Consider the following 19,054-nt stretch of genomic DNA (forward strand, 5'->3'; position numbering starts at 1 on the left):
GGCTACGTCAACAAATTTTTTTTTTTTTAAAGTTCTGGCTTTTGGAAGGCGGGGAGGAAAAATACGAAAATGGCTGCAGGGCGAAGGGGTTAAAATGGTCCATATTAATTATTCTATCCCCTCCCTCCATTCCACCCCAGTTTCACGAATAATGTGGACAGCTATTGAACCAGACCAGTAGGGAACTTGAGAAAAGAAAAATGTCTGAGACCTCTCATTGTATTTGGTCAACTTTAACATTAAGTATAAATCAATAAGACCGAAACAATACATTCAAAATTAAATATTTATTATCGAATAGTATTTTACAGGTTCTGTAGTTTGTATTAATACAAAACAATTAAATAAAACATTTAAAAAAATCTTAAGTATCTTGGTATACATACAAGATAGGAAATGTCTGTACAAACTTTCAGCAAAACAGTTTACAATAAAAAAAAAATCTGAAATTAGATTTTATTTCAAACGTGGCACAATGTATTTTTTTTCACTTTTTTTTTTTTAAATAAAACTTTTGTAAAAAGGACTTTACAGTCTAAAAATAGATATTATGTATGTCTCAAACAGTTCAATTATCCAGCATGGACAATAAAGGATATACACTATATTATTTAGTTGCAATACCTTCAGGTTCTAATAAGTTGGCTAACTTATGGTGCTGATAACGTTGCAATATACAACCACCAACTCACTCCAACTGCCAGGCTACCTGTCTAAGAATGCAAAATTACAATTAGCAATATAGTTATTGCTTATCATATCTGAATAAGCCCCTGATCTAGGGGTATAATAAGTAAATTCTTTAATTAATCATTCTTCTGTTCCCCCACACACATACTCGCCTGCTCATTGCTGCCAATATGGACTTCTACATGGTTTTTGAATGCTTGTTCACCTTCAAAAACCACATGAACATAAACTAGCATTCAAAAACTGTGCCGATTTGCAGCAAAAGCATCTGCTGGTGAAATTTTCGACTGCACCGCAGCTGCGCTTCGGCAGAATCTACCCTCAGAGGAGTCATACAGCTGTATGCAGATCGTTCCAGAGTGCCAGTAACAAAGAGCTGAGATTTTGAGTGTATAAGGGAACAGAGAAATAGAGCACTATAGCCTTAACAAGTATACTAGAAAAATGCTCCAAATCATTTATATTGCGGACTTCTTACAAAACAAATGTAATGTTAGATACACCGTAAATAACATTTAGATTTGTCATGAATGCATTTTCATGAATACTGAAGCAGCCCCATTAAACAGTGGATGTTAATAAACCAGTAATGGTTTATTGTACATGGCAGAGATGTAATATTGTAGATTATAATATTGTGGCACAACGTAGATACCTCCAAAACATTTCATTATGGTAAAACTTCAATTTTTTTGAAAAAAATCAGTCTTTGTGAGCCCATCTCAACAAAAATGCTTCTACATACAGGTGTGCATCATAGGAGTAAATTATTATAAGCCTAAATGAAACGTCAGAGCTCCAAAGTTTAAAAAAAAAAGAAAAAAAAAAAAAAAGATTGCATAGTGAATCTTTTTTTTTAATATGTATGTCAGTCTTCCTCCATTGGTGCGGATTCCTTTCTCTTCTTATCATAGGAGTAAATGTAAGACCGTATCACGTATGCTATTAGAATCATGTATCAAATTATCAATACCATTTTATTGATGAATTGCACACTTTTTTTTTACTAATTTCTATAGTCAATTACAATTGTCTCAATTTGTAAAGACTCAAACAACCACTTTCTAAAGTCTAAATGGCGTTTACAAAACTTCAGGAGGGCTACAAATTTTGATCGGAAGATCAGCAAATCTGTTTTCCAATGGATTTTAAATTAAAAAAAGAGAGTGTTGCCATGGAAAATGACCCAGTAGTGTGCAGCATTTTGACTTTTATTGGACTCTAGACCATGTGATTATGAATTGCATGCATCTAAGGCCTTATTCACATGAGTGTATTTCACGTCCGTGTTATGCGCGTTAAAACAACTGATGTCACACGGACCTACGCAATTCAATGGGGCTATTCAGACATTGTGTTTTTCACGCAGTGTGCGTCTGCTGCGTGAAACTCACTGCATGTCCTATTCTTGTGCATTTTTTGCGAATCATGCACCCATTGAAGCCAATAGGTGCGTGAAAATCATGGACAGCACACAGACGTCATCAGAGTGCTGTCCGTGATTCACCCAACAGTTGGTAAAGAAATGATGAGAAAAAGAAAAAACACTTCCTTAGCGTTTTTTACATCCGCAAAAAAAAATAATGGACATATGCACGTAAAAAACACAGACGCGCACCGTACACGGATGTCACACGGAACTGCAATGCAGGTAAAACGCTGCGATTTTTATGCGTGCAAAACTGACACGTTCATGTGAATAAGGCCTAAGAGTGTAAAGCTACTCTATGAGCTAGGAGAATTGACATTATGCAAGTAGGACTTCTTACACCACAGAAGGTCATACAATTCCTGAAGCTCACCATGACTGAGAGAGAACTCAAGTACTAACAGTTCCATACCAGTTTCCTGCGTTGCCAGGTCACATATTCTCATGTAAAGATTATCATTTAAAATGGTCCTCAAGCTTTGATATACTTTATATTTTGGGCAAATTAAAATGGAATGTTTGGTAGTGACAAATATATTACCAACAGTATTTCATTCATGTAAGTCATTACAGAATTCATAACACAATACAGGTTATTTAAGGCACAGTGGTAATTGTTAGCAAAGGAATACAAGTCCATCCCTTAAATATACTTTTTTCAGAAAGCATGGAGATTTGCAATGTAGTAAAATATAAAATCGGTCATTTGGATGAGACACCATAAAAACAGGGATTATAACCAGACTAGGTAGGTGAGCAAGAACATTTTCTGGAAGAAAGATGGTTAATCACAGACAGGATCCAGATACTAAGGACTTTCTGACCCAATGAGGAACTGCTGAACGAATTCCTGAAACTTTCTCTTGTCCAAGTTGCTTGGTGTTGACTGATCAGGCAGAGGTCGGAGTAATAGGTTTCCAAATATACTTGCTGTGAATAAAAAAAAAAAAAAAAGCGTTAAAAGCAGGAAAAGTTTTCCCTGACATTGTAATTTCTTCCTCGGTTAATCCTTTTGAAAATGCATAAATAAATTGACAACTGGGTGTAAACAGTTAGGGTTGTGTCCCTACACAAACAATGTCCAATTAGTGCTGACACAATGAGAATTTGGAGGGACACACCCCTTTGACAAGGGAAATGGTAACACCCAGTTGTCAATTTATTCAATTTCTAGGAAGAATAACAAAGGAATGGAACATTGCAGAGTTCTAAGAGAAGATGCTCCAGAATTGTTGTTTCATGGGAAATACAAGTATGCACTAAAATTGACATGTCAGGAATGACTGTCCTTTTTAAATCCCTCCTCCCTCTGAGTTTTTGGCTTCAATGGATGGTCCAACTACCTGATTGTCAGCTATCTCTGTATGCACACTTACAAAAATGGAAGACTGTCAGTTACTGAGTGAGAACATCCATTAGTTAGCTAACAGGCATTTAACTCAATACATTACACTTTATGCTAACAAAAAAAAAAAGACAATTTCTCACAAAACTATACATCAATAATACATAAATCAATATTATACAAAAATTAAGTGAATCCAATTTGAATAGAAAGAAAAAAGAAAGGAAAAACCTGTTACCTAAAATGTTGACATCCAGATGATTCTGTAGCGAGTTACTAAGCAGCTCCCGTAAAAATGATATCAAGCACTTGAAGACATTTTTATGATGCAGTGGCAACATTGAAATAATCTAATAGACATAAAAATCAAAAATTATAGTATTTCATGTGCAATTTATTTTCCTTACCCATTTAAATTTGGAGATACTACTTATCATTTTAGCAAAAAACTTTAGAAATGTGGACTGTGTACATTGTTCTCTATGTACTGTATATAGCTTGTAAATTTAGCCTGCTGGATGGACAAGTGTGTAAACAAAGGTGACCTGCAGCCACAGGGCTGATTGGTCAGGAGTTCTGCCGCCATAGGCTGTGTTATACCTCGTGCAGGAACGGAGAGATCGGTACAAGACTCGCAGAAGAACAAGGAGAATACTTATGTCATGCAATGCTTCCTTGGGCCCTGTAGTATCAGTTTTGCTTGGAGTCTCTTTAACCCCCCAACACTTTTTCCTAAGCTGTGCTCAGACTGCATGAAAAGGACCTTAGTGTTTAGCGCGAGAACAGTTTGGAGCAGTGTGACTGGAGAGGGAGGTGCCACTCTAATAAAGCCCTGTTCACACAGTTTTTTTTTTGCCATGGAAACCGCAAAAAAGAAGAGACATGCCCAATCTTGAGGCGTTTTCCGCCTCAAAAAGCCCATTGAAATCAATGGGAGACGGAAATAAACGCTTTTTTTTCCCCACGTTTTCGGACAAAAAACGCTTGCGGTTATTCCATTTTTCTGTTGGAGAGCTAAAAAAAAAAAAAAAAGCCTCAAAACACAGCAAAAAAATCCGTGTGGTGCAAAACCACTTAAAAAAACCGGAGCTGATTTTTCCAGATAGAATTTTCTGCCTGCAAAAAAACTCTGTGTGAACATAAAGGCCCTGTTCACACAGAGTTTTTTGTAGGCGGAAAATTCCGCCTGTAAAATCTGCTCCAGGCGGTTTTTTGCACAGTGGTTTGACAAAAACGCGTCAAGGTGTTTTATTTCCGTCTCCTATTGATTGAAATGGGGTTTTGGAGGCGGAAACCTCCTCAAGATAGGTCATGTCGCTTCTTTTTGCCACGAGGCGGTTTTTCCACTCGCGGGAAAAAATGCCTCCGCCTCACATTGAAATCAATGGGAGGCATTCTCGGACGTTTTCCAACGCGGTTTCCATGTCAAAAAAATGTGTAAAAAAACTCTGTGTGAACAGGGCCAAGGCTCTAGCGCTGGATAGAGCTGCACTTTTGGTTTAGTTTTAAAGCCAGACGGAAATAAATACATGAAAAAGAGAAATTCTCCCTTGATTATCTTTTATCTAAATTCTAATGAATACTGTGAGAAACTTGTAATGCATTTTTCTCTGCAGGTCTCAGAAGATCAGCCATTCTCCCCTTTCTTACAAGTGACCGCAGGAGCAATCGGAGACCAAGAACACCAAGCCCCACCCCCATTGTGGTTTCTGTCATTTTGACGGCAGGCATGCTGCTAGGTTTAGTGTTCATTTAAGATGTGTTCATTTTGCTACTTTATTTTTTTACTAAAATGAACTTGGGATAAGTTAAGCATATATTATATAAAAGAAATCTTCTCTGAAGGGAATATTTCTCAGTGTGCAGAAATGCTCCTGTTACAGCCTTCCCCAGTTGTCCTCACTTTCCTAAAGTGCTGAATAACAAAGTGCCTAGTTATACAGTGATACACAACTTCACAGCAGATCCCAACTCTGACTTGCTGCAATTAGATGAAAATCAAAGCAGAGCAAGTAGAATGTGATGAGACTCCGCCCCATCTGAAAAGCCAGAAGCATCATGGTAAATGTAGTCTGCATTAGGGGAACCATATCAAAGCTGAAGAAGGAACCAAGATGGCAGACAACCCATAAATGGCACATTAACTAAAACAGGTATACACAAGGCACACACATGAGCCTCTACATTATTCTTTAACAATAGCCTATGCTGTACTATATAGGTAAAAAAAAAAAAAACAACAATTGCTGAAGTGCTACTTTGAATGAGGATTTTATTTTCATTTTAGAGGAAAGTACAGGTATGAAATTGTGCTTCATGAAATAGTATTAGGCTGGATTCACACGAGCATTTTCCGTCCGTAACGGACGGAACGTATTTGGGCCGCAAGTCCCGGACCGAACACACTGCAGGGAGCTGGGCTCCTAGCATCATAGTTATGTACGACGCTAGGAGTCCCTGTGGGACAACTGTCCCGTACTGTAATCATGTTTTCAGTATGGGACAGTAGTTCCACGGAGAGGCAGGGACTCCTAGCATCGTACATAACTATGATGCTAGGAGCCCAGCTCCCTGCAGTGTGTTCGGTCCGGGACTTGCGGCTGAAATACGTTCCGTCCATTACGGACGTAATGTACTCGTGTGAATCCAGCCTTAGAATACGACCCTTCTGTCTATCCTATGGATTTTCTCGTCTGTCCCTACTTGCTGTTATAGTCCATATTCTGAAAAGCTGGATGACAACAAATAGGGCTGCCATTACACCCATGACAGGCACGGTCACCTAGCTTTCCAAGACTCCTAAATCTGCACACACATACATACATACATACATACACATATACGAACAGAGATAAGCAGCACTCCATGTCCAAATCCACAATGGTAATGGGTGCAAGCGGGTAATCCCGATCCAAGGATTGTAGATAAATATAGAAGACATCCCACAGCACTCCAATGTAGCAAAAAAAGTGTTTTATTCAGTCAACACACAACTGCAACGTTTCCGTCCTACTATGGGATGCTTAAAAAAGGTCCCATAGTAGGACGGAAACGAAACATTCAAGGTGACACTTAGGGTATGTTCACACAGAGTGTTTTCGGCCGTTTTTCTGGCCGTAAACTCCCGAAAAACGGACAAAAAAAAAAAAAAAAATCAGAAGCAAAACGCCTACTAACATCTGGCCATTGAGGTCAATGGGAAAAACGGCGTTCTGTTCCGATGGGCTGTTTTTTCCCGCGGCCGTTTTGAAAAACGGCTGCGTAAAAAAACGGCCATGAAAAAGAAGTGCAGGTCACTTCTTGGGACGTTTTTGGAGCGGTTTTTCATGGACTCTATTAGAAAACAGCTCCAAAAACGTAAAAAACGCAGCGAAAAACGCAGGTGGCTTAAAAAACGTCTGAAAATCAGGAGCTGTTTTCAGACGTTTTTTGCTAAGCGTGTGAACATACCCTTAACCGGACATCACCCTGTATCTAAACCCTTATACACAGCAGAGTGATCACCCAGAAAAGGGGCAATCCCGCACCGGAAGCTCTCCCTAGAACACCCTATCAAAACCTACACAAGTGTCATCCATAAATAACTAAAATGTAAATGCATGATCCCAAAATCCCACAAACAATGTAGAACAAATGCATATATGATTTCATAACAACACTGACCCAAAGCGTTTTCCCATAAAATGGTTCATCAGGAGACTACACTCATAAATAAACGCAGACCATAAAGGAACATGCAATAAATTAGTTACAAAAACCAGAACGTTATAACTCACATAACCCGGCACTGCTAGATGGAGCATGTGCTGTTGCATGTGGTCGGCGTCCAATGTGTAATGGAAACGCCCTTTATAAGAAGAAATAAACAGAGGGTGGAGCACTAATAAGCGGCAAGAACAGAGATTCATCATCCAACAGGATAAGGCCTTATTCAGATGAACGTGTATTACGTCCGTGCTACACACGTGGAAATCACGCGCATCGCACGGACTTATGTACCGTATATGTCGGCGTATAAGACGACTGGGCGTATAAGACGACCCCCAACTTTTACCCTTAAAATATAGAATTTAAGATATACTCACCATTTCGTGCAGGAGCGCTTCACTATGGCCATCGGCGGCAGGACCCAGGACTCTCTGTCTCTTTGAACTCGCGCATGCGCAGATAGGCTGCTTCATCGCGCGAGATCTGAGAGGCAGGGAATGAGAGGAAAGGGCGGGCCAGAGGATCTTACAGAGATGTTCCCTGGCGGCTAATACCGGCTTCCCTCAGATCCGTGGCGGATTCCGTGCATCCCGGGAGCCTGTGTACCGGACTGCAGGCTCACAAGGTAACACACAACCTGTGTGTAGACAATATGTAGACTAGGGATGTCACGATACCAGAATTTGGACTTCGATACCGATACTTCGTTTAGTATTGCGATTTCGATACCAATTTCGATACTTTTGCCAACAGTAATAAAAAAAAAATTCTTCCGTTTTCTGATGTGAGGCGCGACGTGTGATGAATTTTGAACGCACCTCACATTAATAGTAATTAATCCCATCATGTTTCTCAGTCATAATGGGTTAATGTGCGAGGTACATGATGGGGTTATTTACTATTAATGTGAGGAACATGGAGGGTAAATTCATCGCACCTCGCGCCTCACATTAATAAGTGAATGAAAGCCGTGTTTATTTCATTTTTTTACAGCGTACACATCATAAATGATGCAAAAACATTGTTGTCCGCGCCATTACTGAATGTGTGTATTTTATGTATTGAGACTTATTTTAATGTTTATTGTAAAAAAGGTGAAGGTGTATTTTTTTTACAATTTAACAATACTTTTTTTTAACTTTATTTTTAAACTTTAATGTACTGACATATATCAGATATATGCCAGTACATTAACCTGTGGACGGATAATACACAGGCAGTTGTTAGGACATACTTGGGTATGTCCTAACAACATGAAATATGGTAAGACAGCCCTGGGGTCCGTCAATAGACCCTGGGCTGTCTGCCCATATATGGTATGGCCCTCGATCGCGTCACAGGAATTCCCTGTGACGCGATCCAGGGGCATCCCCCCTTCTCACTTTCCCCTGAATGCTGCAGTCAGCTGTGATCGCAGCATTCAGGGGAATAACGGCGGAGATGAGCGGTTTCTCTGATCTCCGCCGTTATAGAGCGGGGCTGCGGCTGTGTAATACAGCCATTGCCCCGCTCCTGACAGGAAGTGCGCGCGCGGTCAGCATGAGGTGATGCGGCCGGCGCTGCACTAATGAGCGGCAGTTCAGGCACTGAAGACAGAACATGGGGGTGTTTTGTAGCGCGCCCGCCATGTTCTGTCTCCAGTGCCGCCGCTCATTAGTGCAGCGCTGGCCGCATTGCATCATCCTGACCCCGCGAACTTATCATGACTCAGGAGCGGGGCTGTGGCTGAATTACACAGCCGCAGCCGCGCTCCCATACATTCATGTGTATTATACTGAGCTGTGCGGCTGCAACGTGCATCCCTAATGTAGACAATATCCGGCATATAAGACGACCCCACACTTTTGAAATTTTTTTAAGGGTGTAAAAAGTCGTCTTGTACGCCGATATATACGGTAAGTCAATGGGGCCGTTCTGACAGGTCGTGATTTTCACGCAGCGTTTGTCCGCTGTGTAAAACTCACGACATGTCCTATACTTGCCCGTGTTTCGCGCAGCAAGCACCCATTGAACTCAATGGGTTTGTGCAAATTGCGCTCGGCACACGGAAGCACCTCCGGGTGCCGAGCATGATTCGCGCTTCAGTACTAAAAAAAAAAATTAATGAACACAGAAAAGCACCTCCTGCTTTTATGATTGTAAACATAAAAACAGAGTGTCATAATGATGCCGGCTGCGCGAAAATCACGCAGCCACGCACCATATACAGATGCCACACTGAACTTTTGCGCACGCAAAACGCAGCATTTTTTGCACGCGCAAAACGGACACGTTCGTGTGAATAAGGCCTAAGGTTGAAGGGAAGGAGTGTTCAATGAAAACCACTCCACCATCCGCAGTATGCATGCTAGGTTTTGCATATTATAATACTCTGTTTTTTGTAAATAACCAGGGGTGGGATCATACCGGTTTCCCCTCTGATGCATCAGTTTCCTCTGATTCATGATTGTCATGATGATGTCATCGTGCAACCTGCATTTTTCCGCTGAAGCAGGCCTGGCCTACATCGCTATAGGAATAGGGACAGGTCAGTATTCTTGTGGCTATCTACAGGGGACACTGTGTGGCTACTTTCTACAGGGAGCACTGTGTGTGGCTACTTTCTACAGGGGGCACTGTGTGTGGCTACTTTCTACAGGGAGCACTGTGTGTGGCTACTTTCTACAGGGGGCACTGTGTGTGGCAACTTTCTACAGGGGGCACTATGTGTGGCACACTACAGAGACACAGAATGTGGCACTCTACAAAGGGCACAGCATGTGAGAGTTTCACTTTATTTGCATGAGGCACCGCCTGTGGCAGTACTTTCAGGGGGCACAGCATGTAGCAATCTTTAGCAGGCATTGTGTGTATGGCACTTTTCATAGGGCACAACCTAAAAAATATTTTCAGGAGCACAGCAGGTGACACTATGTGTGTGTGTGTGTGTGTGTGTGTGTGTGTGTGTGTAGAGCTTTGTTTTCAGCAAGCGTGTGACATGAATGCCCCTGAATACACTGCCACACACTGTTCCTCTGAATGAAATCCTGTCACCTACTATGCTCCCTGAAAACAAAATGCCACACAAACAGTGCCCCTGCAGATAATGCCCAAAACAGTGCCCCCTGAATGCACTGCCACACTATATATTCAGGACACAGTGAGGAACAGTTTGTCAGGGGCACAGAAGGTGGCAGTACATTCAGGGGGCACTGTGTTTCTCATCTACATGGTGCACTATGTAGCTACTATCTGCAAGGGCACTATGAGTGTGGCGCTTTCTTTTCAGGGAGCACAGTGGGTGACAGGATTGTATTCAGGAGAACTGTGTGTGGCAGTAAATTTAGAGGAGCAGTGTGTGGCACTATATTCAGGGGCACAGTGTGTGGCAATGTTTTCAGGGGCACAGTATGTGCACAATATGCATGGACAGAGTGCATATATTATATTCAGGGGCTAAGGTGTGGTGCACCATGAGGATTTTGTCTTAGTTTAGAGGTTCGGATATGTTTGAAAAGTGAGCCCAGACATCTGAGTGGTAAACTCTGCAGAGATGAGTTGTAATCGGGAAAAGTCGCCATGGTGGTCTGGATCAGATGGACACAAATAATGAGAAAAGTAAACCATTCTTTTTTTTTTTTTTTTGAGAAACAGAAACTCCCAGCATAGCCTTACCATTGTTCAGGCCATACTGGGAGCTGTAGTTTCACACTGTACAAATTTATATGGCAGGGGGTTAAACTGAATTTGCAAATAATCTGTGCAGAGCTGGATTTGTCCTGGTACTGTATATGTACTGATCTTGGTTCTGTGCTGTACATATGTACTGAGCTTGGTTCTCATACTATATTTATATACTGCGCTTGGTTCTTGTGCTGCATTTATGCACTGAGCTTGGTTCTGGTGCTGTACGTAAATACGGAGCTTAATTCTTGCACCGTATCCATGCATTAAGCTTAAATTGTAAAACTGTATTTATACACTTTTGTATTTGTGGGTTGTATCATATAGCCGAAAAATTTGCTCTCCTCACCGTGCACAGCCTAACTCAGGGATGGGGAACCTCCGGCCTTCTTGGCTCTGTCCGCCCTACTCACTCTACATTTAGGAGCAGGAGGAGGGCGAACAGAGCCAAGTATGGCGGTGGTCTGAGTGAGGTCAGTGACGTGAGGTCAGGTGACCGGACTGATCCACTCTCGGGCCGGTACAGTCCAGTCACATGACATGAGGTCAGCTGACTGGACTGGTCCACTCCTTTCACAGCACATACCGACCTCACTGTGACCGCCGTGGTTTTTGTGCTACAAGCTGTTACAAATGTGACGGGACCTGTTTTAAAGGAGAACACAAAGTCAGGGCTTTTCCCATCAAAGACATTTATGACATATCCACAGGATATGTCATAAATATCAGATAGATGCGGGTCCGACACCTATCTCTAGAACGGGGCCCCCTAAACCCATTCTACCTCTCTGTGTTGCAGATATATATATTAGTTCATGAGATTAAAAACAATTAATGCCAAATCGACAGTTGTAAAAAAATGTTTTTTTACTAAAGATACTATTAAAGTGTAGCTAAATGTTTGACAAACTTCTGAAATGTCATAGTAACATGTCAGAAGTTTTGATTGGTGGGGGTCCGAGCACTGAAACCCCCACCAAATCGGTAAAAACCAAGCGGCAGAAGCGCTCAGTCGCTTAGTTTCTGTTCGACTTTTTCCAGAAAGCTGATGTACAGGCTCATAGACTTTCTATTGAGCCCTTGCTCCGATACATTGATTTCTGGGAAAAAACAAACAGACACGAAGCGGCTGAGCGCTTACACAAGCACTTCTGCCTCTTCATTTTAGCGATTAGTGGGGGTCTCAGTGCTCAGACCCTCATCAATCAAAACTTCTGACATGTCACAAGTTTGTCAAACGTTTAGTTACCCTTTAAGTAAGTCGGAGAAACTTACTGCTGCGAGCAGTTCCTTTCAAAGCGTGTCACTGCAGAGAGTCGACTGCGCTCCAGACTGACCGACACAGTAGCAACATCATCAATACCGGATAAGCTCACACGCCTCAAAGAGAAGCAGGCTAAGCGGTGAGTGAATTCAATGTTTGACCAAATATAGCAGGCTAATTTTTAAGTTGATAATTTTGTATGGCCCACGAATGATGTTATAAATATCCAAATGGCCTTTGGCAGAAAAAAAAGGTTCCCCACCCCTGGTCTAACTAAATAGGCTGCACACTCTTAGTTTACTGAATGTGCACAAATGGATCTACCGTGTTTCCCCGAAAGTAAGACAGTGTCTTACTTTCTTTTTATCCCCAAAAGCCCGACTATGTCTTACTTTCGGGGTATGTCTTATATTGTAAAAAAATTGTCGAATTTTTTTTTTTTTTTTTTCCACAAACTTTATTTAACGGTTTTACATTTTTTTTTTTAGTCCCACCAGGGGACTTCACTATGCGATGTGCCGATCGCATATATAATGCTTTGGTATACTTAGTATACCGAAGCATTATTGCCTGTCAGTGTAAAACTGACAGGCAACCTATTAGGTCATGCCTCCGGCATCGCCTAACAGGCAGATGCTGAAGGCAGACCTGGGGGTCTTTGTTAGACCCCCGGCTGTCATGGAAACCCGACGGCGACCCGCGATTTGTTTGCGGGGGCGCCGATCGGGTGACAGAGGGAGCTCCCCCCTCTGTCAAACACATTAAATGCCGCTGTCACTATTGACAGCGGCATTTAATGGGTTAAACTGCCGGAATCGGCGCGCGCTTCAATTCCGGCAGTTGCAGCAGGAGCAAGTGCAGGGGACGGCGCGGTGACGTATGGAGAGGGGGGCGGCGCGGAAGTGGGCAGGAGGCGGCAATACCCCCGTGTTTCCCCGAAAGTAAGACATATGTCTTACTTTCGGGGTACGGCTTATATTAGCCGACCCCCCTGAAACCCCCGATACGTCTTACAATCGGGGGTGTCTTACTATCGGGGAAACACGGTATATGTAATGGGCGACTAATATAAAACAAGTGTAGGTAGGTATGTACGCTTATGTAATTAAATACATAGTGTGGCAGTCAGGGGCATAACTAGGAAAGACTGGGCCCCATAGCAAACTTTTGACTGGGGCCCCCCTCCCCTGGGTGTCACACAACCCCCCCTTGTAGATGGTGCCATTTTTACAGCCCCCCTGTAGATAACGCCATACAGCCCCCCTGTAGATAACGCCATACAGCCCCCTCTGTAGAGAGCACCATACAGCCCTCTCTGTAGAGAGCGCCATACAGGCCCCCTGTAGAGAACTCCATACAGCCCCCCCTGTAGATAAGGGTTATGTCAGGGTCAGTGGCACCATATATGTTTAATTATGTATTATAGTCTATCTTCTCCTAATATATACGATGTACCTTAGCAGGCAATAACACCCCGCACTCTTAAAATTATCTGTGGTTACGATTGACGACAGCACATATATTTGAGGTGTTATTGCCCATCTCGAATCCTTTTGTGTTTTTTGTGACATTGTATAAATGTTATGATCTTTTTTAAATTGATGAATTAAAAGCAAAATTTTAAATAAAGTTTGTTTGTCAACTGTAGTTCTAGTCAGCTCTTTTTTGTTATACCATTCATATTTCACACCAAATACCCTGTTAAAACTATTCAGGTTATTACGGTTGTGTAGATATCCAATATGTGTAGGTTTTTGGTTTTTATGTAATGTATGGCCTATAAAATATATGCTAAATAATGACTTTTGTGGACATTTCTTTACTATTATTTTTTTCTTTAAATCCCATGAAGGTATAACTTTTAACAACTTTATTTTATACTCCTGTATGCAAATACATTATAAACGTATCACTATAAACACAGGCTGCTGTTAGGGCAACACATAGTATGCCCTAACAGCATGCTTACAGAACAGACAGCCCTGGGGTCTGCAGAGGGTTACTCCAGTCCCCAATTGTATCCCTGGGTTTCATTGAAGAGGGAAATCCCCTGGTTAAACAGCTGGGACTGGAGTTTTCTCTGATCCAACTGAATTCAGCAGGCTACTCTAAGTACAGGGGCTGTTCGCAACAGTTCCTACTTAAAGCATGTGCGCTCACTGGAGTGCCGTCAAAAGACAGTGGGTGGTCGAGAATGGTTAATAGTTAATTGTTTACTCTATTTATATTTAAACCATGAACTAGAAGCGTTGTATACCCATTAAGGTGGTTTTTACATGCAGATTTTGCTTGGATTTGCCACGGATTGTTTGATTTTCATGAAGTGATTTTTTTATATTAATCTTAACACCGATGATGACCGAAGATAAATAATTAAGTCGTATGAAGAGAAATTATCTGTATCTGCAAGTTTGATGGACAACTACCTGCCACAGTGCATATGGATGCAGACACTCCCCGATGACCAGCTGGGCCTGGCTGCTGTAACCGCTGAAGATCACAGCCGCAAGCATCAAAATATATTTCCCCCATATAGAGTGGAGGACTAGAACTATAATGTCCATAACATGACATACGGAAAGAGTTTGTCCCATCTGGACTAAGTTCATATGGAGATTATGTGTTAATCTTAACATTTTGGTGATGGAAGACGAAAAAAAAGAAATGATTTGCATCTAAGTCATTACCTCTTTACTGCGGTCATGATCTCCAGCAAACTCTAAGCATTTGTCATAATAGCTGTAGCAGATAACCGGTTCTGGGAGGCCTTCTAGAAATAGCAGTAACGCCTCAATGACAGAATGGGTGCTTCCAGCTTGCGGAATGTTAAGGAAAACATTTTAGTTTTCAAAAGGGCATAAAAATACAAGGCCCTACCAGATTTATACCGTTAAATCATCATCTTTAATATAGGATAAATAATGTTACAACATGGGCTCTGAACATTATAGTTCGGTTAGGCTAATTGTGTGATATAAATGTATTATTGTTAAAAGATAGTAATAACCAGAACAAAAGGTCATTACATGACCTGAAGCATAAAGCATAGTAGACACAACACACACACACACACACACACACACACACACACACACACACACACATTTTATTACAATTGTTTATGTATTGTTCCATGACCAGCATGGAAGGATAGCCTACGACCTGACCAATCAGATTCCCTACACCTCTGCAGAGTATGTGAGGTTGCATGATAGAATACAGAATTTAGCATCTGACGGGTCTAAGAGGGCTGAACAGTATATATTTATCATATGGTTCCAGAATGATTGCTCCAAAGACAAAAGAAAAACAGCATTTTGGTTACAGACGCTCTTTAACAATCCAACCACAATAGACAATTATGTTTTTGGGAATAAAGCAATTGGTTGAAAAAAAAAAAAAAAAAAGGAAGTTTGTCTTGGTCGCTACGAACTAAGGCCTTTGACATGGAGGAAAGGATTTTTACATAGTTTAGTGGTTACCTGGAGTTTAAAAAGCTGCACTAATTTCAGGCTGCAATCTTCATTCCATCATTTATTTTGTGACTCCTTGATATTCAGTTTGCAACTTGCTCGAATTTTTAGACTTTTCTCATGTGTGCGTCCCCATCAATAATACACACTGTCTGACTCCAGGATGCTGCTTCCTTCACTAGCTCCATGTATCTGTGCTACTCTGAGAAGAGGGAGGTAGAGCAGAGACAGCAGCCTCTCTGGAAAGAAAATAGATGACTTCAGCCCTGAGTCGACAGCAGCCAGGAGCAGTGTGCTGTCGAATTTATGTCAGAAGCAGCACCACAACCTTCTACGGGAGCACAACAGGCTAAACAGCAGCTAAATGGTAGTTATCCTTAAAAAACTATTTAAAAATAGCTGCTTAAGTATGCATTTAGGAGGGAAATTAACAAAAAAAAAATTCAGTGCAGTGTCTATAGCCTTCAAATGTTACCAGTTATTTGAGAAAATACATGTGCACCAATGAACAGTAATGATATTTGATATGACTAGAGTGATTTTTCCACTGAGAAAGTCATACTGATCATTGCAGCTATCTTGCAGTGTATGAATCGTTAGTGACCGGTCTAATAATTGTGAAAAATATGGGAATCCTGGTTGGCTTAAAGGAAAATTAATATTTGTGTACAGACAACTAAGTAGACGTTGATGATCTTGCCATGGTTATATTTTAATTTTTAAAAGGATACGAATAGATTCTGGGAATCCGGTATCTAAACAGTCTCTAATAGCTTCAAATTCTGATCTTAACCCAGGCTGCTGAAACAAATCTTCCTGCAATCAAATAAGAAAAAAAAGTAGTTAGGTCTATTATCATAATATTTATTCTGTGTCACTAGTGGACCATATCTCCAATATCCAACAATGAAACTACACTTCATTCGATAGCCTTGATTTGATATTCTTAAAAAAAAATACCAAAAAGGTACCAAACATGGATAAATTTGGTACAGTAGCCCAAAATAGATCCAATTACTCCTTTACATAAAAAAAATAAATTAAAAAAAAATTGTGTTTGAACCTGGTTTAACTCAATGCTATGTTGAACTACATTTTGCAATTAAGAAAATCACATCCAGTCTATGCTTATTAATGCATGGTTCCTACCGTTTCAAGAGAAAGTAAGTGAACCCTTTGAATCCACCTGGATTTCTGCATTGATTACTGATAAAATGTTGTGTGATTGTTATCCAAGTCCCTTTTATAGACAAACACTCTAACTAAACTAATAATACACAAACAGTTGTACTTTATCGAGCACATTGAGTAAACATCCACAGTGCGGGGAGAACAAGTAAGTGAACCCTTGAATTTCATAACCTGTAGATCCCCCTTTAGCAGGAATCACTTCCACCAATAAGATTTACACAACGTTGAGGAATCTTGGACCATTCCTCCCTGCAAATGTGTTTCAATTCATAAATATTTCTGGGATGCCCTGCATGCACAGCCCACTTCAGATCATACCGCAGCATCTCCACAGGGGTGAGGTCAGGACATTCCAAAACACAAATTATCTTCTTTTTCAACCCTTCTTTAGTTGATTTACTTGTGTGCTTTGTGCCATTGTCTAGTTTGAATCACCCAACATCTCTTCAGCTTGAGGTCATGGACTGCTGTCCTTACATTCTCCTTTAAAATGTTTTGATTCACCTTTGAATTAATTATTCCCTTAATGATCGCAAGCCCTCCAGGCCCTGAGGCAGCAAAGCAGCCGCAAACCATAATACTCCCTCCACCAAGCTTCATGCTTGGGATGAGGTTTTGGTGTTGCTGGGCAGTCTTCTTTTTCCTACAAACATAGCACTGTGCATTTTCTTGCTAAAAATTTCACTTGAGACAGGCCATAATGTTTTTCATGGACAACAGCGGTTTCCCTCGTCGTGTCCTTCTATGAACACCAGTCTTGTTCTTGTATTTTTCTAATAGTGGAAAAGAGGTTTTTGCAGTTCATAGAGTCTTTAATAGGTCTTTTGCAGTCACCCTTGGGTTCTCACCTCTTTCAGGATTGCCTGTTTCGCTCTTGGAGTGATCTTAACAGGACGCTCACTTCTAGGGAGAGTAGCAACAGTCCTAACTGTGGATGTACGTCAAGGTCTTTAGCAATGTTTTTGTAGCGCATTCCAGTTTCATGTGCTTCTATAACACAGCTTCTGAAAGTTACTTGCCGCAAAGCATGGTTCACACTAAGGCCTCATGCCCAACGGCCGTGCCTGTAATCACGGTCCGTGATTACTGGCACGGCCGGCCGCTGGCATTCGCGGACAGCAACCCACATTTTCGCCCGTGCTGCCATATAAAATATCCGAGCTTGATCAGTAAAAAGCAAAAGATAGGACATGTCCTATCTTTTTCGGAGGCTTTCTACGGCCCGGACATCTTCCCGCATATATACGGGAAGGTGTCCGTGGTCAATAGAAATTAACGGGTCCGTAATTGCGGACCGTAATTACGAACAAAATCTACGGTTGTGTGCATGTGGCCTAAGCAAAATCAGATTGGTCAGTAACCAGGCTTTGTGTGCCTTTATTTAATGGACAAAGCACTTTCAATCTTCTTTTTTCTCCCTGCACTGTAGATGTTTACTCAATGTGTTCAATAAAACAACGGTTTGTGTGTTATTAGTTTAGTTCGTTTGTGTTGGTCTATAATTGTGACTTTGATAACAATCAGACCACATATTATTATTCAATGGTGAAATGCAAGTAGATTATCAATCTAGAGGAGGCTCACAATCTAATTTGCCACTATAAACCACACACAGCAATTAATTGATCTGTATATTTAAAGAGATGTGGAGGAAACCAAAGTTTTCTGTACAGCAAAAAAATAAAAAGGTACTGGCTCTTTTGGCATACGTCGGGTGAATGGGGCCCCATAGACATGTTCTAGGTATGTACAGGGTACTCTCTCGACACATACGCCCAATGTAGTTTACAGATGGTATATGAACAGAGTCTAAAACATACACACCATTAAACTGATACATATGTCTGGATTAGAACCCAGATCTGCAGGGCAACAGAGATAACTACCAAGTATCTTTTTTCCGAAATCCTGCGCTACACTATAATTTTACTAAACATTTTATGTCTAGTGGGGTCAAGATCTTAAAGGAGCACTCCACTTTTTTTTTTTTTTTTATTGCCCCCTCCATGTGTATTATAAAATAACCTCATCTTTTATGCCTAGGTTACTAATATGTAATTTCAAGTTATATTGGAATGTAGATTTAAAGGAACAAAGAATTAAGCGTTGCAAATTTGTTTAAAGAAGCACTCCACTTTTTTTTTTATTGCCCCCTCCATTTGTACACTGGTGTTTCAGTGAGGGGTGCTGTGTGCAGAAATACTTAATGATCCCCGCATCTTATCTTTTTCGGGTCCAGCGCTGCTCACGTGCTCTTCCCTCTGAATGGTCTTGAATCGCTGTGCTTTTTA

At 41.1% G+C, this 19,054-nt stretch overlaps 1 protein-coding gene across 3 annotated transcripts in view; it reads right to left on the bottom strand.

Moving 5' to 3' along the window:
• Positions 1-404: 404 nt before the first annotated feature.
• Positions 405-19,054, bottom strand: part of INPP5B (inositol polyphosphate-5-phosphatase B) — a 116,520-nt gene continuing 97,870 nt past the window's right edge. For all 3 annotated transcript variants that reach the window (XM_075853248.1, XM_075853247.1, XM_075853246.1), the window contains 4 exons: positions 16,304-16,388; positions 14,787-14,914; positions 3,703-3,814; positions 405-3,049 (listed from right to left, as the gene is read on the bottom strand). In XM_075853248.1, the coding sequence (XP_075709363.1) occupies positions 2,928-3,049; positions 3,703-3,814; positions 14,787-14,914; positions 16,304-16,388 (447 nt within the window). In that variant the 3' untranslated portion in view covers positions 405-2,927. The remainder of the gene's footprint in view (positions 3,050-3,702; positions 3,815-14,786; positions 14,915-16,303; positions 16,389-19,054) is intronic.

The sequence above is a fragment of the Rhinoderma darwinii genome, chromosome 2 (assembly GCF_050947455.1).
Source record: "Rhinoderma darwinii isolate aRhiDar2 chromosome 2, aRhiDar2.hap1, whole genome shotgun sequence".
NCBI lineage: Eukaryota > Metazoa > Chordata > Amphibia > Anura > Rhinodermatidae > Rhinoderma > Rhinoderma darwinii.